Source organism: Microcebus murinus, chromosome 13 (genome assembly GCF_040939455.1).
Source record: "Microcebus murinus isolate Inina chromosome 13, M.murinus_Inina_mat1.0, whole genome shotgun sequence".
In the NCBI taxonomy this organism is placed as follows: domain Eukaryota; kingdom Metazoa; phylum Chordata; class Mammalia; order Primates; family Cheirogaleidae; genus Microcebus; species Microcebus murinus.
Window position 1 is genome coordinate 8487404 of NC_134116.1, and position 26125 is coordinate 8513528.

General features: G+C 48.4%; 1 protein-coding gene across 2 annotated transcripts in view; it reads left to right on the forward strand.

Moving 5' to 3' along the window:
* Window positions 1-3767, forward strand: part of IRS2 (insulin receptor substrate 2) — a 29840-nt gene extending 26073 nt beyond the window's left edge. For both annotated transcript variants that reach the window (XM_012752005.3, XM_012752006.3), the window contains one exon: window positions 1341-3767. Coding sequence is in view for 1 of the 2 variants with exons in the window: in XM_012752006.3 (XP_012607460.2) it covers window positions 1341-1345 (5 nt within the window). In the remaining variant the exon portion in view is untranslated. The remainder of the gene's footprint in view (window positions 1-1340) is intronic.
* The last annotated feature ends 22358 nt before the right edge of the window (window positions 3768-26125 follow it).

Consider the following 26125-nt stretch of genomic DNA (forward strand, 5'->3'; position numbering starts at 1 on the left):
ATGACAATTAAAAATATGCCATTTGGGTTAAAAAGTCAAGAAGCTTTAACAAAAAAAAAGCAACATGCTATGAAATGTCAAAATCTTCCCAGTTCTATCCCTTAAAGAAGGAGTGTATCAAGTAAAAATATGCTTAAAATGTTAGGAACTAAATAGGTTAAAGAAGCTTGAGCGGTTTGATCCTTTTCCACAGCAACATAATAAATCATCGAAAGTGGAACATATGACAGCTGGGCGGACAAGAAGAAACCCTTCCTCGTGTTGAGGGCTGTGTGGCCACAAGCATGGCACCACAGCCAGCTTTTACCTCCCTGGGCACTTTTAGAAAGGGGGTAGATTATCCAGTCCAAAGTTGTCTGAGGGCAGAAGTGTAGACTGGTTAGTTCTTCCATGTTCATAACATAATACATATTTATAGGAAAAAGACAGTTGACAGAGCATTTTAACTCATGTCCTGGCTTGTCATCTCTCCGGCCGCTGGGGCGGGGGGAGGCAATGGTTTGCGTTTGCTCCACACAACACAGGAAGAGCCAAGACGAGGGAGTGAGAAGGGGTATGGTGTTTCACCGAAAATAGGACAGGGTCTTATACTTATTTTTCCTTAAGAAGACACCCTAGGGCTTATTTTCAGGGGATGTGTTATATTTTTTTAAGTACGGTACAACAATCTACATTTATTCAAATATAGTTAAGTCGTCTTCTTCTGGAACATCATCATCACTCTCCAAACCCCGAATTCCATCCTGAATTTCTTGCGACTCTTTTTCCTTTAGATCACTGGCCCCATCTCTCATGTGGAGCACTAGAGCTCTCACGGGGCGGATGAGAAGGGCTGCCCGTCTTTACGGCCCTGTGGCGGAATGCATGGGTGTGCAGATGCGCTGCGCAGCCACGCCCGTCACCAGGGCTTATTTTCGGGGTAGGGCGTCTATCGCGCAAATGCTTAGACATCCTGCTAGGGCTTATTTTATGGGGAGGTCTTATTTTCAGGGAAACATGGTAGTTCCCAGGTCGCACAGACGCTCAATTTGAAGGCTGTCATCACACCTCTGTATCCGTTGTATCTCCGTCGACAGAATGATTCACAAGAGCATGTGTGACTATTTTCCCTAACTTGAAAATACGAGCCTCGCTCTGTAGACAACTCACTGTGAACCTGATAGCTCTGCTTCCAGGAAAACCAAATCAGAGTTTACCCGTTGAACTTGTTTCTGGAAAACAGGATGAGCCCGTGTTTGTTTCTCATGGTGCATAGTTTTATGAAGATGACTTGGCTGGTGAAAGTAGGTTACGAGGGTCGTTTTCAGAGAGTCTGCTCACTTCCCTCCTTTCTTTTTCAGAGTGAAGATATGTCTGGCTTTCTCACCATGAGGCCACACATCAGAGAACATCGTTAAAAGAAGATGCTCAGCATTTTTTCAATCTGAAGCTGCTTACAGTTTTTCTTTTGGCTCCGAGCAGTTCCTGCATTTGGAAACCTCTGCGGGCCATGCTAGACAAGGAACCAACCAGGCAAGGTCACCTGCCTGTCTCCCTTGTTCCCATATGGGGCATTCATCATTGTGCTGTTTGTGTTTTGTTTCGTTTTTTTAACAAAATTAGCTGAAGAAGTCATTCTCAAGAAAATTGGATGTTTTCATTGGCCTCCTTAAATTGTGGGCAGTGTCTTAATTTCTTCTTACTTTCGCTTTGGCAAAGCAAATGTATCCCTCAGCATGCTAGGAGATTCTACCAATACCCAGTCAAGTGGTAAAATCTGGTATGTACTGGCTTACCCTCAAGACTACCACAGTCCTACCTCAGTTCAAGGTAAAGCCGGATTTGCGTGGCTGGGGCCCGCGGGACCCCCGTGCACCTCTGCCCCCGGTCTGAAGTGTGGCCGTTGGCCTCGTCGAACTGGTCCAAGCAGGCGCTGATGTCGGGCTGCAGTGCAGGCACCTGCGATGTTTACTTACACACAGAGCCCAGTGTGGGGCTGGCGTTTCTCAACAGGAGTGAAATTTGGGATTGGACTTCGAAGACAGATTGATTAATAATAATTACGATATGTAACTGAAGAAACCTACTTTTGAAAATCATCAACTGTATTGGGTAGTGGGGGTGGGTGGGAGGGAAGGGATTTGGGAAGGAGGGTGAATATCTCTTTTTACCTTGAACAGACTTGTTTAATCTTCTCTATGTAGATGTTTATGTAGGTACTTCACATTGCAAAAGCCTTTTATCCTATTTACAAGCTCAAATGTCTCTGCTATCCTTAATCTTGGGCTTGCATTTCTTTAACCAAAAATTCTTGTAGGCATGCTAGCAATTCCAGGGTGGTCCAGGTTTGGCAGATTTAATTTTTAAAAATGTATTATCTTTAATATAATGCTATTACGTTGGCCAACAAGTCTGCCCTGAACAAAAAAAAAAAAATAATAAAAAGAAAAAAACAAAAAAAACAAGAAAAAAAAAGAAAGAAAGGAAAATAAATGAAGTGATACAAAGAGGCATTTATGCCCCTGTGATATTAATGGAAAAAGAAAAAGAAGAAAAACAATCTCGCAGTACATGTTACTTGTCAAAAACAATCCTGACAAGACTACCCTTGTTTTATGTTTTCAGTGTTCTGAAAATATCAGTGTTGTGGCAGTTAATTGCAGATGTCACCTAAAACTGCTGAACTTGGCGGGCAGAGTGCTCTGCCATCTCGCTGCTCCCTGGACACGTGGCCGGAGAGCCGTGGCCTCTCCCCCGTGGGGCACCCCAGTGCCTGTCTCCTCTGGTAGTCAGTGGAGAGGTTAACTAATCCATTGGAGATGTGAGTTGTTGGGTTTTTTTTTTCTTTTGAGAAAAATATATATAAATATATAGATATATATCACTATAGAATAATGCATTAATGAGGCTTTTTTAGAGGAAGACCAAAAATTCAATGTCTTAAAAGTATATTTAATGGCAATGCAAAAGTCTTCCTGCTTCCATGCTGAACTTTAGAACAGAGGATTGTATTGCAAGACAAAGTTGAATGTAAAGCGATCCCCTGAACATTTTTAAGGTTTTACTTTTCTGAAATCACACATCACAGCAGTGCATAGGCCATACGATATTAGTTTGAAGGTCAGTTCAGTTTCAGTGTATGATATAGTTTATTAAGATGTATAAAATGTCCTAAAGTTTTTATCTAGTTTTGGGAATAGGAATCGATGGGTGGTATTTGCTTTGTAACTCCTCCTCCCCCCGCCCCCCCCCCAGGTACAATAGGACTGAATATGGACCCTGCTGAATACAGTGAATTGACATGTATTTAACTAGCCCTCTGAACTTAGGGTAGTCATGACACTATACCAATGGTTCATGTTCACACTGCAATTTAAAACAAGCAAAATAAAAAGTGGGTAATACACAAAATTTTCTTCTATCCTGTACATTTCAAAAAAAAGGCATATGCAATATTTACATTTTTAATTTAGTTTACAGAATGGAACCAAAATGTATAAATGTTATGTTTGCTGAAACTTCACGATGTATATTGGGTCTTTGTACATTTTGCCTGACTTAACCTTAAATTTAAAATATTTTTTGCTATATAAACTTTAACAGTTATTAAACAGTGTTTTCTTTTTGGGTACGTATTGTTTCTGGATATCGAGATGTTAAATATATTTCTTGCTATTGTGATATGACAAGAGACTTAACTTATCTTGCTCTGTCTTCCACTGTACACGCTGTATATAGGGGTCGATGTGATGCTGCTGGGGACAAGAATAAACTGGACTAGAATAGTGCATTGTATTTAGTCTGTATTGATCATGGATGCCCTCCTTAATAGCCATATGCAATAAAATAAAATACATTATTTATGAAATGAATAAAGTTTGAAGATCTTTTTCTGTATGGATTCTGAATTTAACATAAAGCCAGTCGACTTTTAGAGTTTGGGAATAAATGCAGAAATATTAGGTGCCAAAAAGTACTTTGATTCCTTTTAATTTTAAAACTTTTATTCTGGAAACCAGAAAATTATCTCCCCCCCCCCTCAGATCACAAAAGTCATGATAAATAAATGTGTTGTAAAAACAAAAAGGAACATTTTGTTTACTTTTCAAAACAGAGTCCTTATGATGTGCTGGATGCTTTTCTAAATGCTTTGTAAATATTCACGCCTTCATAGCGCATAACAACCTTGGGAGGTGGGAATTGCCATCCTCATTTTCTAGATGAGGACACTGAGATGCAGAGGCTAGATGAGGAGACTGAGGGCACACTGTCCATGCTGGCAGGCACAGCGTCACACCAGCGGGGTAATCACTCCTCTGTGTCCCTCCCTGACATGCACACAGAAGATATCCCAAGGTGTCGTTCAAGAATGCAAAGAAATAAAACCATCAGATCCAGGAGATGCAATTCAGGAAGCAGAAAATATAAAACTGATGCCTGCTGATGTTTATCCAGGATAATTCTGCCTCCTTGTTTGAAATACTTTTCTATGCATCCAACTTAGCCCTAAAATTATAGTCATGTACTAACGTATGTGTCGTCACTTGAACAAAAAAAATCAGAGCAATTTGGAAGGTGAATTTTAAATGATGATTTTAACTCAGCCAGACCGGCTCACACTCCGGCATGTGGGGACTTGGGACGCTGATGGCTGCTGCACAAGCCACAGACCTGCATCCACGTGCGTCTCCGTGCCTCAGTGGGTTCTTCCAGGGAGCCTGCTAGTCACAGAGAGTAGGTGGCCTGGTCTTGAGGGGGTGACAGCCCTGAAACCTGCTCACTGCTTAACGATGAAAGGGCAAATGATGCCTGTCGTCATATGAGGCAGGAGGGGCAAACGCCCTACCTGAAGGAGCCATTGTAGGTAAAGTGCGTGCAGGTGGACGTGGAGCTGTTTCAAAGACCTGTAGATCCTGGATACGCTCAGAACCAATTTAGAGGCTTTTAGAAAAATGTTAAGTGTTACATGACAAAACAAGATGAAATATAAAGATCCCACTGCATTGATTTTGGAAGTTTGACCCACTGATGGCCCTGGCAGCTTGGAGGTGTGTGTTAGCTTGTGGTACTATCATGATATTGGAGGCCAGTCCTTGAGCTGGCCTACAGGGTCATAGCTAGTCCTTCCTCAAACCCACCTTAAATATTGCTCAATAGACCAGACAGATTGTTCACTAGTCAGTGCATTTATCTGTGAATTGACTGGGTGCATTGGCATGTGAGTGGAGCTAGCTAGAGCACGTACTTGTCATAGAAACTTTCTGGCGACTCCAGTTGAAGGGGAAGGGGAGGATGATTTGCCTTTAAGAGTGTGCAGTGTCTCTTCCCTGTCATTGCCCCAGTAGCATTTCTTGGGATTATACAACTGAGTAAATCTGATGCTCGTAACTCTTGCTTTGGCAGTGAGCCATACAGGACATAGACAGCCTAATGCAGTGACAATTCGAAAACTAAGCATCCTGTTAGGGTCTCCTTTTAGATTTTGACTCTTCTACTTGGGTCTCTCCTCTTATGTCTTCAGCTTTTTTCCCCTCCAGATTACCCTAAATAGCAGTTTGGCGGTTTCCTGTCTGCTTTTCATTAGTGCCTTTTTAATTTCATGCTGGGCCTACTTTCCTCGAACCCACCTGTGCTCCCAGGTTGCTCTTGGCCTTTCTGCTGCACGTGAGACTCCTGTCCCACTGTAGGAACTCTGCTGCTCTGACATAAGCTCCGTCTGAGTCTTTACCCCCTACGTTTTCTTTTTCTCTATTTCAGAATCCCCTCCTTTCAGTTAGGAACTTGAAAAGCTCTACATATTTACCAAAATTACACACACCTTAAGAAACATACCCCAACTCCTTGCCAGGCTACCTGGGTGGCCCCTGGCACTGACCAGGGAACATACAACGTGCTCCTGTCCCTCCAGACCTTCTGTCTACGACATGTCAGTTCTCAGATGACATTGACATAGAACAGAACATCACACTGATTGATAGATTTTTCTAGAGAACATACATAAAATACAATAAAGGCTATGCTAATTAGGACACATTTAGCTGCAAGTAATAGAAACCCCAAACCAATGGGTTTTAGTTTGTTCCAGCTGCTATAACAAAATGCCGTAGACTGGGTGGCTTATAAACCACATTTTGTTTTTCTCACAGTTCTGGAAGCTGAGAAGTCCCAGAACAAGGTGCTGGCATATTTGGTGTCTGGTGAGGGCCTACTTTCTGGTTCATAGATGGCACCTTCTCGCTGTGTCCTCATCTGCTGGGAGGTGTGAGCTGGCTCTCTGGGGTCCCTTTTATAAGGGCGCTAATCCCATTCATGACAGCTCTGCCCTCGTGACCTAATCACCTCCCAAAGGCCTGACCTCCTAATACCCTCACCTTGGGAATTAGAATTTTAACATATAAAGGCGGGGAGACACAAAGTCTCATACTATGGCAAGCTCAAACCAGTAGTTCTCAAACACTGGGGCTAATCAGAATTATGGGGGTGCTGGTTAAGACAGCTTGCTGGGCTCCACTCCTACATGCCTTTTCAGCAGGTCTGAGGTGGGGGCCAAGAACCTGCATTTTCCAGAATTTCTGGGTGATGATGCTTATCTGGGACATTTTGAAAACCACAAAACAGCAAAGCAATTTATTATTTCCCAGAACAAGGAGCCCAGGGCTGGTGAACCAGGCAGCTACCGGCCACCCTGGGGATCTTTGCCTTTATCTCTCAGCCTTCACCCTTGGTGTCTAGAAGATGGTTGTGGCAGCTCCGAACAGCACACCCCTCCTAATAATACCCGGTGAAGACAGCGTCTCTCCCATGGGTACTTCTCTGGAGTGATGCGAAAGGAACGATCCCCCGAGGACCCGGCCTCACTTCCCCTCATCCGGAGCTGGTCCACGCAGACTCTTACACTGATCAGCAGGATTGGAGACTGCCGATTGACTCGGAGGGAGATTCACCCTCTGGAGCTGAGAAGGAGTGGGGACCCCATGAAGAGTTGGGTGTTGACCCCCCAAAATTAGAAGGGGTCATGTCATTTTAGCAGCGGCTCACAGTGTCTGCCACAGCAACACAAAGTGAAAGTGTGATCAGAACCCTTTTCAAATGCAGTCACACCTCTAAGTATTATCTCTGTACGTGGGCGCACATACTTCCAAATCCACGGTGACTTTGTACAGGGGGCTTACAGCAGAGTACAAGCAGAATAAAAATGAATCTGTCATTATGGGAAACACGATGGTATTATTGGATTATATTTATAGGATTGTTATCTTCATACCCGGGATATAATTCTACCACTCTGATCTTCGTGTATGTTTGCTTCTGTTATTGAATTCTGCGCAACACTGGACGATGCCATTTTATAAAAGATCAAGATCCAAAGGTTTGGAAAATTGGACCTTTGAAGGTGCATTAAAGAGCTAGGACTATTTAGGCTGGAAAAAAGAAAGCAACAGTGTGATGTACCAGCATTGATTACCTCGGAGGTTACGGTGAGAAAAAGATTTGGCAGCTGAGCCCCGAGGGAGATAAGGAAAAGGGATAGAATACAGTGAGGAAATACATCCCATTTCCATAAAAATAGTTCGATAATAAAAAATGAGGGTTATTAAGTACTGAGAGAATGTGAGATTTGAGAGAATGTGAGATTTCCTTCCTTGGACACCTTAAAACACAGGACTCAGTGGCCACCTTTCTTTGGAGTGATGGGAGTGGCGGGGGAGTGTAAGCTCGCCCAGCCCTTCCCTGCAGGTCTACACCGCACGGCTCGGAGGCGGCCTGCTGTTCTCCGTGTGGCTCCGCTGCGGTGTGCAGGGCACAGCTGAAATCCCGCAGCTCCCGGCCAGTGCCTTGTCCTGGCTTCTCTGAGGATGCGGAGGGAACTATTTAGCACTGTGTTTAATCATGAAGAGGAATCGCTACAGTGATTCTTATACTTAAAGTACTTACCAAAGTATTGTTTAAGAATCTGAAAATGTAAAGGAAAGATCGGGTTAATCCTGAGCATAGTCTAGCTTCATAAGATCGTGCTGATAAAGTGTCTCTAAATCCTGTTGCTTAAAGCGACTTTTTTTTTTAATAAAAGGTAAAAGCAAGATGCTTAAGGAGGCTTTTAAACGCGGTACAGCCAAAGTGGCAAAATGATCTCTATAAAATGCACGTGTGGGCCTGCACTCCCAGCGACCCTCGGCCAGAGGGCCGTGCGGGAAGCACGCACAGGATTCTGTCTCCATCTTCATGAAGATCCTACACCCGCCCGCGCCCGCCCTGCCGTAGGAAAAGGCAGAATTCCTTAGCGAGGTGACGTCAGGCCCGTCAGGCTCCCGGCCTCCCCGCGGCTCCCGGCCCTCCCGGCCTCCCGGGCCTCCCTGTGGCTCCCGGGCCTCCCGGGCCTCCTGGCCCTCCCGGCCTCCCTGTGGCTCCCGGCCCTCCGGGGCCTCCCGGCCTCCCGGCGGCGCTGCCCAGCTCAGGGCTGGCACGGGACACATATGGAACGAACGGAGCTGCTGAACTGAGAACAAAGGGTTGTTTACTGAGAGTTTTTATTTCCTAAAAGATCCCTTGAGAGAAGTTAGTGCTAAATTTTAGAAATTGGAAGCATTTTTAAAAATGCGTTTAAACTATACACAGCATTTCTTCGCTTCTTCCTTGGAGGACATCCATCTTCTCATTTCCTCTCACCTCCTCGTTTTTCTTCTCTTCTCCTTATGTTTGTCGGTTACATTATTATTTGTACTTTCAAAGTAAAAAAATTACATCTTTTTTCTATAATATAGTTTACGTGATTTGTAGATACTCATCTTCCATTTACGTTGGTTCGTTTCCTTCCTCTGGTCCTTCGAACATGCTCACTTTCTCCGTCTCTTACTAGTTTGTTACTAAAAACAAACCACAAACTCAAAACGTTTTTCAAGAGACTTTTACATGTGCTGTGTTCCCTGAGATCTCCCATATCTGAGAGATTATTTGCCTGTTGTCTTTTTAGTTGAGTGAATAATTGGTTAGGGCGACTCCTCCTAGGTGACATGCTCTTTTCTGAAGACATGTCTCCATTGCCCTCTTGCACTGAATTTTACTATATTGAAATATTATTTAACCTGACTTTTTACTCTTATCATGCTTTTCCCTTTCTGTTTTTAGATGCCTTAAAATCTTGCCTTTACCATTGAACCTCAACCAAGGTATGTCTCAGTGTTGAGCATTTTGTTTCGAATACTCTTAGCATACTGTTAATTCTTTGCATTTGCAGATGTAGATCTTTCTTTATTTTTTATTTATTTATTTATTTTTTGAGACAGAGTCTCGCTTTCTTGCCTAGGCTAGAGTGAGTGCCCTGGTGTCAGCCTAGCTCACAGCAACCTCAAACTCCTGGGCTCAAGCGATCCTGCTGCCTCAGCCTCCCACGTAGCTGGGACTACAAGCACGAGCCACCATGCCCGGCTGATTTTTATATTATATATATTAGTTGGCCAATTAATTTCTTTCTATTTTTATGGTAGAGACGGGGTCTCGCTCAGGCTGGTTTTGAACTCCTGACCTTGAGCAATCCGCCCGCCTCGGCCTCCCAGAGTGCTAGGATTACAGGCGTGAGCCACCGCGCCCGGCCTTTTCTTTATTTTTATAAAAATGTTCTTGTATTATGTCTTTGAATATTTTTATTTTAATTCATTGAGTTCTCTACTTAAGGGGCAATGATTTACCTTATGTTAATGAGCTTTATCTTGACATATCTTTATATTCATATCTTTTAGCTTCTTCCAAAAGCCTTAATATTTTACTCCTTTTCCATCTGTGTGTATTCATTATGGTGATTTGAAGTTTCCTTCCAATCAGTAACTCAAGTTTCAGCCATGTCTGCCCTGTTCCTTACTGTTTCTAATGTATCTATTACTGCCGTATCAATGTTGTTTTTGTTTTCAAGTTACTGCCTTTACGACTTCATTCCCCCTTTTCATCTTATTCTGACTTCTATTTACTAATTCAATTTTGAACTCCTTATTGAACCAAGAGATTTTTGATGAATGATTTCCAAGTTCTAAACTACTTCAGGAGAGTTTACCTTGTCCAAAGTTGCCCTATGTATATACAGTCTCTCTCTCATCTACCTAACTTCTACCTCTCTACCACATGGGCCCTATCTACACTGAACTTGTCACCAAATTCTTATCCTTTTATGATTCTGTGCTTTGCGTGAAAGTTCCCTCTGCCCTAGGTCCTTCTTTGTCCTGAAACCCGTACTAACTCCAAGACAGGTTTCATCACCTGTATCAGTTCAGATGGGCCAGGGGATGCAATAGGGACAAGCAGCCCCAAATCTCAGGAGCTTAACACACTGAAGTTCATTTCTCACTCACAGTAACGTGTCCAGCGTGAGCTGGTGGAGGGGAGCGGGTCTGGCTTGCTGTCGTCCCAGTCTGAGGCAGCACCATCATTTGCTTCCTTGATCAATGTGGCACTTGGTAGGAAACATGGACAACTGTCTACTGCCTCTTAGAGTTTACGGGCGTCGCTTCTGCTAATTTTGCATTGGCCAAATCTGATCCCATGGTGACATCTTCAAAGGAGATGGGAAATAACTCTAACATGTATCAGGAAAAGGAAGACTAGAAATATCTGGTGAATTGTCCCAGGGACTACAATACCACCTATGTCAAGCTGCCTACGCAGAGCTGGTGAGGGGCTCCTTGTAGGGCAGCAGTAGCCAGCAACACTGTGTTGCTGGAACTGCAGGCAACTCTGCCCAGACATTCGTCCACGCACTTATTTCATACTCACAAAGCTCTGTGGGCCAAGTATTACTAAGAAAACTGGACCTAAACAACTTGCTCAAGGTCACTGCTAATAAGAAAGGAGTCAGAATTCAAAGCACTTATTTCAGCTCTAGCTCTTTCCCACTCACTGTGTTCTAGTAGGCTTAACACAATACATGACAGATAGTAGGTACTCAACAAATAGCTATTAAATATTTTGAAGTAACACATTTTTCTTGTATACTACTATAACACTCTCAGCTTGAGGGAATCGGTTGCTTTGGACGTTGTACTGTATGCTTGCATGATTTCTTCAATATTTGCCTTGTGTATTGGCTTATGAAGACACAACATTACTCAGGAAATTAAAGAACATCCTCTGAATTATTTTAAGTGACCAATATTGAATCCTAATTGCCCTCTTGTACCTTACCTATATGGGATACCTTTAACTATGTGTAACAGAAAAGCTAAAACAACAGTGGCTTAAACATATAATGGTTTATTTTCTCATATGAAACTAGATAGATGTGATCATTCCAAAGCTGGTGTAGTGTTTCTATCAAGTTTTCCAAGATCCAAGTTCCCACCATTGTTCAGCTTTGGCATCCTCAGTGTACATCTTTCTGTCTTCAAGAGTACCTCATAGCCCGAGGTGGTTGCTGCAGCTCTAGCCATCACCATTTGTTTTCCCAACAGAAAAGACGAATGTGGTAAACGTGCAAAAGGGAACCCCTGCTGGCTGAGCCTTCAGCTTAAGTCTTGTAAGCTGCATATGTAAAAGGCTTCACCGAGAACTTTTCCCTTCTCCATTATTCATTCCTTCAACAAATGGTTATTGTATTCTCTTCCTTGTCTGATACTCTTCTGGGCACTGGAGACAGAGTGGTGAAGAAATCTGAGTACCTTCACTTACAGAACTTTCTTCTAGGGATAAGTAAACGAATATAAAGCATGAGCTGAAGACAGACAAAGCAGGGAGTAAATACAGAGAGGGCTAGCGCTGGGCGGTGGGAGAGCACTACTTTACCTGGGGTGGTCACAGCAGGCCTCTGCGAAGGCAACACTTGATGAGACCCCGAGTGTCCCGCTGTGTGGGCGCTGACAGAGCGTCTCTGAAGCTCTGCAGCCAGCGAGGGCACTGGCTTTGGGGCAGGCGCACGCTTGACAAGTGGAAAAATGGGAAAGAGGTTGACAACTCAGTTCCTGACCTACTGTTCCACTTTCTACAGTCTTCTACTTCGAACTCCCATGTTTAAGTGAGAACCAATTGTAGAAATAACCTACCAAGTTTTGCCATTTAAACTCGATCATTAAGGGCCTTACTTTACCGCCCAACACAGAGGAGGAGTGAGCAAGGAGGAAGAATGGAGTGAAGCAAACAGAAACTTGCCTTTGGCTTGCAGGTGTGCTCTTTTGGGGTGCACGGATACTCCTGAGGGGTGAGGACACAGGTAGGCTGCATAGACTGTTTCTCCCGGCAGAGGGTGTGTGTGATGCCCCTGTGCATGGGAAGGGTGCACGTGGCGGATGGGGCGGTGCTCAGTCCAGGTTTCTGTTGGGGACGCTGTCTCAGCTCTGCTGTTGCGACAAAGCGCTTGGTTTCCTTCGTGACCCAGCGCGGCTGCGGAAACCACAGCTGGCAGTGCAGTTGGTTCTCTGTATACTGACATGTCCAAGGACAGCTTGCAGGAGCGGAGGTTTGGGGACATTGAGGAGCACCGCTGTTACGCATGGGCCAGGTGCGGATCAGCTGCCCTCTGAAGCCGGGCGCTGGAGCAGCTGCGGGGACCAGGCGGGCCCCTGTGCTGCAGGATGGCCGGCGTGCCAGCTCATCGCTGTCTGACCACTCAGGACGCTCTGATGAAATCCACGGCTAACATGGGTTGGGGCCCTGCTGACAAGATCGTGGTGCTGATGTGCCTGTCACCCCATGTTTAAGATATTTAATTTTATGGGCACAAGTAGTAAAAAATTACCGGGCTGTGTATTTCATCTACTGATATAAATACATGTTGCTAGTAGCATTATTGTAACTTGACTATCCATGCTGATCACCTCTGCCAAAAGTGTTCATGCCGTCCAAAGTTGAAAACAGCCAATGACAGGCCCCCTGTTCTGCGTGGTAAGGAGCCTTTATTGACATGCTGAAGGGATAAGGTGGTCGTATCCTATTGAAATAACCACGATAAGGAACGGGCCTGTGACTGCCCACCAAGAGCATCCCGCGCGGGTGGCGGGACCGTGTACACCGCCTGGCTCTGCTTCTCCACCGCCCTGCCCTGCAGTCGCTGAGACGGGGAAGGGTTTGCCCCACAACATCCAACTCAACTTGGGCTCTTCCTGTCTGCTCTTGCGGTCCCCGTGGGGCGTGGGAGGAGAATCCAGGGGTTGGGGTTGCCCCAGACACTGCCCCTGGGGTCCCCGAGCCGCTGCCTCCCTCCCTGCCCCACGGAGGCTTCATCAGCCGCTCCCAGAGCTCTCAAGGATCTCCTGCCCCAGACGGCGGCAGGCTCCTCACCACTTCCTGCTTCCAGCCCTTGGCTGCGCGGACCCCCCCCCCCCCCGCCCCCCGGGCAGCGGGCACCGCCCCCAGGCCCGTTCACAGGAGGCGAGGCCTGGGCACTAGAGGGAGATGGGCTCTCCCTCCTCTTACCCCTTTCGCCTTACGAGCCACTAAAATTAGGTTACTTTTCAAGGCTCCATCAGAAGGGGAGCATGAGTGACCCTGGCTGTGGCCGTGCGCAATTGCAGGAAGACTTTCAGTCACACTCAGGTCTGCAGGACGCAGTGCCTGGCAATCCAGCTTGCTTCTGGAACCCTCCGGAAGGCTGAGGACAGCAGGAAGCAGTCACAGAGGCTTTCAGAGGTTGCTTTTCCAATAGGAAGCAGCGCCGCTCCATTCAGGACAGCAACCCCCTTAGCCCTTCTCCTGCGTGCACTGCCATTATTCAAAGGTACCTGCTTCCCTTTCTCTGAAAGTTTTCTCCTAATTACCTGGAGGCATCCAGGTGTGGCTGAAAATGTGCTCAACCCAAGGAGTAAATATCTACACCCCAGGGCAGTGAGGAGCCGAGCAAAACAGCTCAGTGTGCTTAACACAACCTGTAGCTGTTTATCTGGTGACTCAGACAGGATGCAGAGGCCAGGTGGTTAGCATCCTGCAAGGGCTGACGGGTGCTCTCATTTGATTGTTTAAGAATAAGTTCACAGCGGAAAGGGGGTTTCACACGTCCTCTTCCATTCTGGAGTTTTAGTGTTTCATTAAGCTGCTCGATAAACTACTGTCTTGGGAAAAGAAGAAAAAACTTTTAATTATGTTTCCTTAGCATTGGAGGTCAGGTCGGCAGGTGAGACTTTTAATTATGGAACTGCTCCAAGGTGCAAATGTAAGTCAATTTCAAACATACATATTGAAAATAGTTACTGTGTCTTTTTTTAGAAAACAGTAACTTCCAATTTTTATTTGCCAAGTAAAAACCCACTTGTGAGTAGTATATGGAAATAGCTGAGCCAAAGCCACTCAAATAAAAGGCAAAACTAGTAGGCAGCGAAAAAAGGATAGAGTCCTCTTGACTCCTGGTATGTGGAGAATGCACGAGCTGTCAAAGGCCCTAGGAAATAAACTCAGAGAACCTGGGTTCACGTCCTGCGTGGCCGTGAGCAAACCATTGCAGGTAGAAGCATGAGATCTCCTCGGTTGGTCCGAGTGCGGTGCTGTTTAGAACGAATCCGTCACAACCGGTTACAGATTCCTTCGTTCCTTCTCCACCCCCACTGCTTCACCTGACCAGCCTAAAGAGAAGATCTCCTAGGTTTCCGCGGTGTCGGTGAAGCAGTGAGCGTGCGTGGAGGCACACTTTACAGAGTGAGCGAAGCGCCGTACCAAGTAGGTATGAGAGACACTCGGGTCACTAACAGGAGCATCAGCAATCAGTGCTGTTTTGCTTCGGTGCGCCCTAAAAACTCCAGTGAGTCCCGTATCCAGAGGTAAGGGTGTTTGTTGTTTAGTTCTTTGGGAGTTTTTCCTTGGCAAACTTTGGGTGAAGTGTCATTTCATAATATATAATGATGCTGTTCAAATGCTAGCGTGCGCACAAGTCCCCTGGACACCTAGTTAAAATGCAGAAACTGGTCCGGGGCATCCGGTGGAGCGTGGGAGTCTGCATTCCCAGCAGGTTCCAGGGTGCTGCAGATGTGGCAGGGCTGGGACCGTGCTTTGGGGAGGGGCAGGGATGGGAAGCACAGTGGGAAGGGGAGTCCACAGCCACACCATCCGAATGCGCCGACCTCGCCTGCTCTCCGAGGCTAAGCAGGGTCAGGCCCGGTCAGTACTTGGACGGGAGAGGAATGGAAGGTGCTCGATGGGAAGAGGAGCTAGCTCCTAAGTCAGTGCCCTTCACCTTGTTCGCTCTTCCTCCAGCCCCGCCTCACCCACTGGCACAGCCTCGGGCTCGAGAACCCTGCATAGCGCAGGAGGACGAGGTCACAGACGCGGCACAGGGAGCTGGGTCCCCAGCCCGCTGGGTGTCTGGCCTCCTCCCTGAGGACGCCCCGAGGGTCTTGGACTTTGCCGGGAGCCTCCGTGGGAGGCGTGGCCCAGTCACACGCAGCCGGGAGGGTCTCCACAAAACAGCCTGAAATGGAGGAGCAGCCTGGCAAGGAATGGTTGCCTCTCGTGGAGGCCCCTGGTCACTCACGTGTCCCAGCAGAGGCCCTGCAAGATCTGCCTTCTGTGGTCTGGGGAGAAAGAACCAGAAGTCATGCAAAAATCGTGGTCTGGCTGACCCCATCCTACCCGTGGGGCCCCTCTGTGACTTTCCTTCCCCTATCTGCAAATGTACCTGACGGTGCCTTGGAAAGAGACCCTACGTCAATCTCCCTGTACTTATTTTGTACTGCACGGCAGACAGAGTCCTTCACCTGCGTGTTTCTGCCTCTCTGTCTCGTAGACATCTCCCGTGGCTTCCCTTCCCCTGTGACTTCAAGGCCCAAATCTGTGCCCTCAGGTCTGACTTCCAGGAACCTCAGCCTCACGTGAACAGCTGCCTGCTGGGTGACTCCTAGGGACAGGCCCGCCACGGGCATCAGCGCTAACACGCCAGACAGAAGGCCGCCTTCCTGCCAGCCTGCTCCTCCTCCCGGGTCCCCATCCGGCTACCGTGCCCAGACATTCTCTGCTTCCCTGCACGACCCCTCCCTCCCAGGCACACGATCTGGGACGTGCTCTCACAAAATCACATGGCCCTAAGTACCGCCTGCATGCCAACAGCCCTCAGCTCTGCTCAGCGTCTCCACCAGCTTGCTAACATGCACCTCAGAACTGACGTGACCAGCAAAGACCTGAACACGGCTGGCCCAACCCGCCCAAGCTGCTCTGCCACCAGCCGTCTGCGTGCGGAGAAGTAGGGCCCCGTCCCGGCGTCACGCAGGCCGGGGCGCTGGGCGCCACCTCGGATTCCTCCCTCTACCCCACTCCCAACATTCAGTCCTTCCCCAGATCCAGTTGTTTTCACCCCTAAGTATGTCCCAGCCTCCATCCACCCACTTCTTCCTGTTCCCCTGGCAGTGCGGGGCCCCACGTTTCTGGCCCAGGCTCCCAAGTGGCTCCCACCTTGCCCCTTCCCTCCGCTCACCTGTGCTTCAGACAACAGAGGGGCCGCAGGCAGCACGAGTGTGCTCAGGTCCGTCCCCAGCCCACCCTCCCTTGCAGGTCCACAGTGGCCCACTGCCTGTCACACCCGTCATGACAGCTCGGGTCTGCATGTCAGTACCTCGGTTCACCCGCACATGTTTTGGAGCTACGGGAGCAATTGAAAATGGGAGAGGAGGAATAATGATCTAATTGCTATTAGATAAGTCACCTTTACCCATTCATATGAGTGGAACACACGTATCTGCACGTCCATACAGACGTGAAATTTCAAATACAGCTGATATGTGAATTTACATAATCAGTGCATAAGGATGAGCGTCTTTACCTGTGTATTGTGCTTCCCCCCCTTTATAATATGAATTCCTGTAAATTCCATTCTGGGCACCCAGCTCTCACTTGTCGATCTCTTCTGCCTGCTGCTACAGATGTTCCCTAGCCCAGAGGGTGCTTCCCGTAGTACAAGATCATTCTAGAACCCTGTTTTAAGCTGTTTCCTCCTGTCTCGACTATCTTCTGCAGACACCACTCTCTGTGGTCTGGAGCTTTTCTTAGCCAAGTATGCAATGCAGTTTGGGGGTAGAATCCCCATTTGCTTCCTGACAAAGGGAAACACCAAGAAGCATATAGAACTTAAAAACATAAGGGTCCTCTCTCCCTGAAGCCACCCTTGAATACTGGTCCCTAAGGAGAGGATCTGGAGTGAATGTGGAATTAGTCATCAGGAAAATATCTGGGGCTACAATAAATTAGGGTTATGATAAAATAACTGAACAGCATTCTTGGGTTTGATTTCTCAAGCTATAGTGTTAAGAAGCTACATAGAATCGAGTCCTTATTTTATAGGATAATCTATTTCATACCATATATTACAGCAGCCACAATACTTTTGGGGGGAGATGAGTTAAACAAGAATTATTATGCAACTTAATGTCACTGTGTCTTCAATCGCTTTCTTTTCTTTGATCACTTACAGAAAAGGAATTAACAAAAAGTGGAAGGGAGGTAGGGTAGACTAGAATTCGATGAAAAGATTCGCCTCCTGTGTGGCACTGAACAAACACTTTCCCTCTCTGGGCCTCACTTTCCTTACACATGAATCATCTCACAGGGGACTGAATTGGATTCATTCAGCAAATACCTGTATTGATCATCCACCTCGTGTCAGGCACGGGGCCTTCCTTCATAAAATTATTTTTAAAATAAATTATTATAAATGTATGTAAAGTTATTAGAAATAAATTAATTTTATAATAAGTGACAAGCATTCAGCTGAATCATACAAGAACCCCCGAAGACCCTCCTCCCGATGCACTGAAGTACCTTGTGTGTGACAGACGGTAGCATCACTCAGGTCTCAGAGCCGCACTGCGGGCCTTGGTGGGAGGCGAAAGTGACCCACCTCCGGACGGCCAACTCCACAGCTCGCTGTCCAGCCACAGCGCCCCTCTTCTGCGTCACCTTCCGCTTCTGCAGGCGTCCTGTGACGGAATGACTGCAGCGATGGCCCCACCCACGCTGCTCGCTGGCCCTGCCCCGTGTCCACCTGTCACTTTGCGGCTGGGCTGTTCTCATCAAGAAGTGGAGTCTCGCTCTCTCCACTCCTGGCTGCAGCCAGCCTCGTGGCTGTCTTGGGCCATAGCATGTGGAGGGAGTGACAGGTGCCCATCCTAAACCTTGTCCTCAGAAAGCTCCTCAGCTTCTGCCCTGGAACGAGCCCCGTCAGGCAAACCCACTGGACGATGAGACCACACGGAGCAGATGCAGGTCTGTCCAGCTGTCCCAGATGTCAGGAAGTCCGGCGGGACGAGAGTCACCGGACTGGCTCACAGACTCCTGAGCCACGGTGAAGGCGCGCCACTATCTGCTGCCGAGGTTTGGCGGTTGTTCAGTTTGCAGCGCTGGAGAGCAGCATTCGAGGAGCCTGGCTTCCATCCACGCCTACCCAGAGGGGTTGAGTCGAGGGACCAGCCCAGAGAGGCCAGACAGATTGCAGGTTCCTGGCCTCGGGTGATCCTGTGATCAGGAGTCTTCCTGACCTCGTGTTGCAGGTGACACCACCAGTCAAGTGCATAGTTTCTGATTGCAGTTTAGGTCCCACTGCTGTGTCGCTCGTTATTCCTTTCTCTTTCACTGACATCAGGTCCCTCGGGATGTGGGCTGCTTCAGTCCCTGGCCAAGCACCAGACGCTGGGCCTTGCTGCTCACAGGGTCCTCGTATCTGGGGTAGGATCCCCCAGCGGAGGCCCTCGTCCTTTCCCTCTGCCTGTCCTCACGCTGGTGGGTCCCCATCCCTCCCACATTCCACTTCACGCTCAGGGGGAGTCAGCTGTGCGACAAGCATTTGATTGGAACCTGTCACGTGACAAGGGCGTCACTCCTGCCTTGAGTCACCCATCCCATCCATGTGGGGTGGGTGGAAGACAGGCATGTAAGAAAGTAAATGGGGCATCGTTGAGACCTGACACAAACAACGAGGACCCAGGGGGACCCCAGGGGATGGAGCCACTCATCTTTTTGTGAAGAGTCAGGAAAGCTTTAGTGCAAGAAAATGTCAGCTGCAACCTGGAAGGCATAGGACTTTGTCTAGACAGAGAGGGAAGAAACAAAATGTCCATCTGTCTCCTTCCTGTTACTCCCTCCCTCCCGTTTGCAATCCGGTTCTGCCACCACCAGCCGGGGAAGAGCCGTGCCGACAACCTCTCCATGCGAAACAGCCCCTCCCACGCCCTCTGCAGAGCTCCCTCGGGCATCCAGCCCTTTCGAAGGGAGGTCTCGGTCCCATGTCCTGGTGCTACTCAAGGCCGAGAGCCTGCGCCAAGCCCCTACATCTCATTTCACCCTCTCAACAACTCGTGTGAAACATGAGGAGATGCTGGCAGAGCACGTCGGTAAACTTCCTGCGTATGAGACCACGTGGAAGCAGAATCAGGCCCTGCCCTTGGGTCTGGCTGACTCAGACCTGTGCACAGCAGGGCGGCCCTCTCCTTCCCCACAGCCTGGGTGGCTGGACTTTTCTCTGTCCCCAGCCCTGCCTGGCCACCCTGCTTCCCTCCTCTGCCCTCTCAGTGCCACGGACCCTGAGCTTCCAGTGACCTCCTCAGCCCTCATTTCCTTCCTGTATGGTCTTGACCTTTGCCTTCATCTCTTTGCAGCTGCCTCTCAAACCACAGAAGCCAGAATGTTGCATCCACAATTTGCCTGTAGGATGCCTTGATTTGGTTTTCCTAATGGCGTCTTAAGTCCAGCGTGTCCAGGATGTGTCTTCCCGGAAACCCACTTTCACCTCTTGCCATTTCTCTGAGTCACTGGGGCTAACAGTTAGAGAGAACCGCTTCTTTCTGGCAGCCCCCTGCACGCTCCCCACATCCAATCAGTTCCTGTCTGAGACCTGGCTGGCATCTGTCCCTCCTCTGCCATTCCCACTGATAACACGTCACTTCTTACTCCCTGCTTCTTGCCTGGGCCACAGAAACTGCTGGGCTCGCCTTCCTGTCTCCGGCTTAACTGCCTCTGCACTCATCTCTGCAGCATCACCAGATTGACCATCCCGATGCTCAGATTGGACGATCTCACGAAGGCCTGACAGTTCCCACTCTCACCCAGAGAAGTCCACACTCTGCACATCGGTGATCCGGGCCCCTGCAGCTTGGCCCTGCCTGCAGCGCCACCTCTGCACCCTGTGCTGCAGCAGCCCGAAGCCCCGGACAGATCGAGTCCTCTCCCTGCACATCCACACCCTCCCCTCTCCCCGCATGCCGCTCTCTCCCGCCTCCTCGCTCCGCCTGTGGAAGCTTCCCCGCCCTTGACGGCTGCTCTCCACCGTCCCCCGCTCCACGGAGACTCCCCTGACCCTCCAACAAGTGACTGACCCAGAGCGCCTTGTTTTTTTGAGTATATTATTTGTCTCTGAATGGAGGTGCTTGTTCCATCCTCTAGTCTGTTCTTTGAGGGTAGAAATGAGTGACTGTCCAGCTTTCTGTGAGCCTTCACTCTCATGATTCCAGATTTGGAAAATTGACTCATAATAATGTTACGACTATAAGAATAAGTTGGTTACCATGGACTTTTAACTCAGGGATCATCCTTTTTAAATGTGAAAAATGCCCAAGAGAGTGGACTGTAGGGGTTGCCACATGGGTGCGAGGCGCCAGTGGGTCCAGGGGGCGCCTGTCCATCCAGTGCTGGCCTCACGCCCACGGACGTTTGGTGCCAATGCCGTCGGGCCTCTCAAAGATGTGCACATTTGGGTCTTTAAAATCATTTGTTTGTGGGACGGTAGCTCGGTCTGAAAAGTCAGCTTTGGAGAGAACTAACTTTGAATTTTGATAAATGACGTTTGTGGGCAGTTTGGGTAATCCAGCTATACGCCGTCCTGTGTATTTTGGCAGGTATGTTCTTGATGGTGTGTAACTCAGGCAAATATATCACAAGTGTATATCTTTTCTTTTTTCTTTTTTGCTTTTTGGATTTAATGAGCCTATTCATAAGAGGAACCCTAGATGTCTCTTTAGAAGATCTAAACAAATGATAGCGGCATTATGAGAAAGGCTCTACCTTTCTGAATTCCCTCATTCATTGAAAATTATGTTAAAATCCTTAATATGCACATTCATTTTTTTAAACGTGTGGAAACGGCATAAGAAATAAAGTCAGAGATAAAGTCAATAAGAAACTGAGTCAGGAGCAACGGAGCCCAACTCTCCCTCCCTGAGGTTGGATGTCTTAACGGAAAAGTCATTGGCCCCCAAACTCGTGCCACTTCCATCAGCAGCCAACACAAAACCATTTCCGCACTCTAGTCCATTGGATGTTGCTTGTTCTTACACTATACTTAAGGCTCAGAACTTTGTTTTGGTGTCATAAGGAAAACACACAAGCAAGCAAACAAAAGATTTATTTCAGTTCCCATTCTCCCCTCCCCCACTCCTCCCCCTTTCTCTCTCCCCCCTCCCCCAATCACACAGATTTGGCCTAACAGCTGCCTCTTAGCCCTTCACCGGGCTCTTCTATTCCAAACACTCCTGCGCTGGGTTAGGGGCTGAGCACAGTCCATCCCTGTTTCTTCTCCTTCCTGTCCGCCTGCTGTCTCGGTCAGCTTCGCTCGTTCCCTCCCCGGCCACACATCCCAACGTGGCCCTGCCGAACCTGGGGCCTCACAGGTAGCTGCCGCCTGTCCGCACATCCCACCACGATCCCCCTCCTGTCCCACGGCTGCAGATAAGCTGCTGACTTTCCATGTGGCGTCCCCAGATCTGTGTGTCCGGCCGCCTCCTCTCCGCCCCACCTGCCTGGCTCCCAAGCGCTGAACGTGTCAACATTGTGCAGAACGGAGCCCCCGCCCTCTGCCGCCCCACACAGACAGCCCCACGCTCCTGCCGCCCTGCCCTCCCTTTATGGCAATTCCATTCTCGCAGTTGACAGAGGGGGTGTCCCCTCGGGCGCCCCAGGGGCCCACATGCCCACCACCCGGGCCCTCACAGCCCCTCGGCTCACGCTGTTGACTCAGCCTGGGTGCCGGCAATGGCCTCCTTCCCAACTGGCCGCCCTATCTCCCCTGAACCCCCACGGTTTATCCTTTATCAGGAAGCCACCGTGACCCCATTGAGAAAATAGGTCAAACGTGTCACAGTGTCACCAAGAGCACAAGTCTGACTGCATCCTGGACACCTCTGTGGTCTGGCTCGACCTGCTGTGCCCACCACCGACCTACATGTGCCACACGGTGCCACAGCCCCCCAGAGTCACCCCACCCCTGCTCACCACGTGGTCATTGCTGCTGTGGACTGGCCAGTGCCTCCTGTCCCTGGGCCTCGGCTGGTCCTGCACCTGCTCTCCAAGGGTCACGCCAGAGCCAGCTCGCACAAGGATACTTGCTGCCTTTTCGCTTCCGTGTTCCTCTGCCCCTACCCGACTTCCCCACTGAGCGTCCTGGAATCGCCTCCCAAGTGACCTCCTGAGCCCAGACCCTTGCCTCGGGGACTGTTTCAGGAGGATATTGACTCACAGGGGTGGTGACTTAGTAAAATCTTCTGTGGCTGCTTATTTGAAACAAAAACTCTTGCCATTCCCCTGGCATTTCACAGGCTCCTTGTCTGTGCAGTTGTCGCTCTTTAAAGTACGACCTATTTCACTTATTTATTTTGTTCCTTGTCTCTGTCTCCTACAAGAATGTCACCTGGAAGGCAATGTCAGCTTCGTTCGCCCTTGGTGATGCGTGCAGGGAAAGAGCCTGGCCTATAGGAGGCGTTCCATAAATACTTCGTGAGTCCTTTGTCATCAAGAAGTGGGGCATTTCTTTTCGAAGACAAATAACATGAGAGAACCTTGAAGTTGGAAGAGACGTCAGGCGGAACTGAGTCCCGTTTCCTCCTCAGTGCAGGACCCCGGGATGGCATTCCTGACAGATAAACTTCGGAGCAGAAGGACGGACAGAACCCACAACCTGAACGACGCCAGGGAACTCTGAGCTCCTCCGGCCTTGGAGCAGGCCCTACTTGTGTGCCCACAGCCATAGGAGCTGGTAAGTTTCCTTACTGATTGAACTAGTAATTCAAATTTTCTGCATCCTAAAGGACACAAAGCTAATATGCAGGAGAGACATACTGTTGACATCTTCCCAGGGGATAAGCCAGTAATGATGTGATTCCCTGTGATGCCACGGATATGAGGTATGGAGGTCGCCTTCCCACAGCACCCCAACTCTCGCCACCGTGGATTTTGGCTGTTATTAACTCCTTTTGGATGTTATAAATAAACCCCAGGTAGGAAAATCTATAGAGTAGCTTTATTTTATTTTCAATAAATCAGCTGATTTTTACATGTACTGGTATCTACTTCCACATGTAAAAGCTTGGTTATGTAAACTTTAGAATAATCTGCTCTTTGGTATATGAACTTGATTTGTCTTCATTACAGATCACCAATTGTCCCTGCATTTTGCATTTTACAGTTTAAATCACATAACACTTGATTTTATAAAGTACAAACGGTTCCCTATAATCACACACACAAAAATATTTATTTAACCTAATCCAAGAAGATCGTGGATACAGTCCAAATCATAATTCAAAATTGAAAGGGGCGTATTGGGCTAAAGTATCCAAAGTCTAAAGAAGTAACTATGACTTACTTTTATTATGTTGAATCAGAGACACATTACCTATATGTGCCTAACTAGAAAATTAATCCTCATCTTTTATATCTTCAATATCACTATAAATCTTCCATTTTTAAGTGATATGGCAAGCTTCACCCTGGGACAGGGTCTGACAATGAAACAAGCTGTGGAACAAATTCACACATTCAGCAGCCAGACCTTCCGTGATCTTCAAACTCTAAGCTCCATGACTCCCTGGAAATACATGCATTGAAAGAAATCAACTTCTTCGTAAGATGTGAGTGTTTGCACATCTCTTCCGAGCACTGCTGGAAGGAAGGAAGGAAGGAAGGAAGGAAGGAAGGAAGGAAGGAAGGAAGGAAGGAAGGAAGGAAGGAAGGAAGGAAGGAAGGAAGGAAGGAAGGAAGGAAAGAGCTGGTTGGTGGAGTTGACCAGAGTTGGAGCAAAGTACTTGGATGCCTTCTCAACAATTTCCTCTACATCACAACTCCCCTAAATTAGCTCTGCATAATCTCTCTTTGGGGAAAAAAAAGCGATTACTTTTTTAAAGGCCACGTTAAAGTGCGTGTTCTGTGTCACGACAGCAGTTAGAGGAGGACAGGAGTCTTCTGTGGACTTGGGGAGGTTTTAGCAGCTGAACCGCGTACAGTGAGGCTGGGCGCGAAGCAGCAGGAAAGCAGTGCCTGGTGCAGAGCCGCCAGCCTGCAGGCTTTCCTGATCTGAGGAAAACACTTTAATTAATATGTAAAACAGCAGTGGGGAGAAAAGCAAAGTTAATTTCCAAACCACATCACTACCGGGGGCATGTAGGTTATGAAACCTTGGGAAACTTCTAGGAGTTCCTGATTAAAGGCACAGAGGTGCTTTGTGCGAGCAGCTTCCGCACGGCGGTATTCCTCTTTCTGTGCTTAAAAACACCGCCTTTGACTGGCAGGCTGTTGTTTTTAATTTGCAATGCGCTCTCCATTTTTTTTGTCTAGGACCTGCCTGAAAGGCACGTTTAGGAGAGGAAGGTCTGTTTGATTTCCTTTCTCCTTTCTTGCTGCTTTCTTTGTGTCCGCTGCCAGCTACCTTTGGAATTTGTATCACAGGCCTTCTTCTGCTGGTCAGGAAAGTGCTCTGTACTTGCCTGGGGTAAGACTGCAGCTCATTTCCTGGGCTGCGGCCTGAAATCCTAACTTGAGCAGAGTGTATCAAATACTCACTGTGCACAGGATCCACGCCTGGCTGGGACCAAGGTCAGAAAAGTGAAGAAACAGCTAATGGGTCTTTCCCTAGATTGAACTGAAACAGCTTCATTCGGTGCCGAACAACAAACGCAATTAGAAGACTCACGTTTCCGACCCCTTCTCAGTGTCTCACAGAGATGCTGGACCACGTGTCTGCAAACCCCTCTTAGACACCCTGTTTGGGTGAAGTCAGAAGCTTGGAGATGGTGCTGTATTCCATCCACCCTCCATTACAGGATGAAACTCCAACTTCTGGCCACGTGACACCCAATCCTCTTCAAAATATAATGACAAAGTTCCCTTGCGTTGTAGACTCCTTTGAGAATTAAAACTTTTCCCAGGAAGAAAAGAATATCTGCAATATCTGCACATATATGCAAAATTTGGACACCTTTTCAGCCCAGTTATGATTTCTACTCTAGAATCTGTCCCTCTGTCCTGTGCCCTCTGCCACGGCCCCACCCCTCACCTGGGGCGTTGCTGCAACCCCCGGCCCTGGGCACCATTTCCTCCCCATCCTCCCGGATGGCCAGAGCTGTCTCCCGTCCCCAAGGGTCCTCCAGGAAGCACTTGAAAAAAAGTGCAAACACGAGCTCGGCCCCAGGTCCCTTGTTCTAGGCACATGAAACGCCTGAGTGTCCCCAGCAAGCCTTTCTCCTTTGCCTTCCTGCTTCTCCTAGTACATCCTGTTAGCTCACAGATAAGGCGCATCTGTCCTCTGTTGCTCACACTTTCCTCTGGGAACTCTCCCTGCACCCCAGTGGAAGTGTCCCCTCCCAGGTCCAGGCTGCGGTGCCCCGTGTCCACCTCCCTTAGCATGCCCTGCCCAGCCCAGCGCTGCCACTGTGACCCAGCGCCTGTCTCCTGCGCCTCACCTGGAGCTCTGCAGAGGGGGTCTGTGTCTTCATCACTGAACCTCCCAGGGCAAGGGCAGCCTGCTCTCTGTGTAGGGGGAGATGAGCCTGCCAGGGGAGGGGGGTAGGGGATGGTGCTCCTCACAGGGGACTTGGTGTGAAGCTGCATTCTTAGCAAACACACCCTTCTAACTTAAAGGAAACACACATGTGGGGGCGCTTGATGTGATAATGGCGAAACTCCTGCCTAGTGCAGGGTGGGAGCCAACGCCCAGATCCCCTACTGCAGCTCTGTCCTTGGGAGTTGCTCCTGCCTCTGCACAGCCACGTCACCTGGCCCGGAGCAGGTGCTTGTGAGCATTTGTTGGAGGAATAGATGGATGACTCTAGAAAGACATAGTGCAGGCCTGGGGGTAGAAAGAGCAAAGAACTCAGGAATTTTCCAGAGGTTAGGGGTTCTAGCCCACCTGTGTCCCCAGTCATGTGATCTCCTCCTCCTCCTCTCTCTCACAAACACACACACACTCACACACACACACACACACACACACACA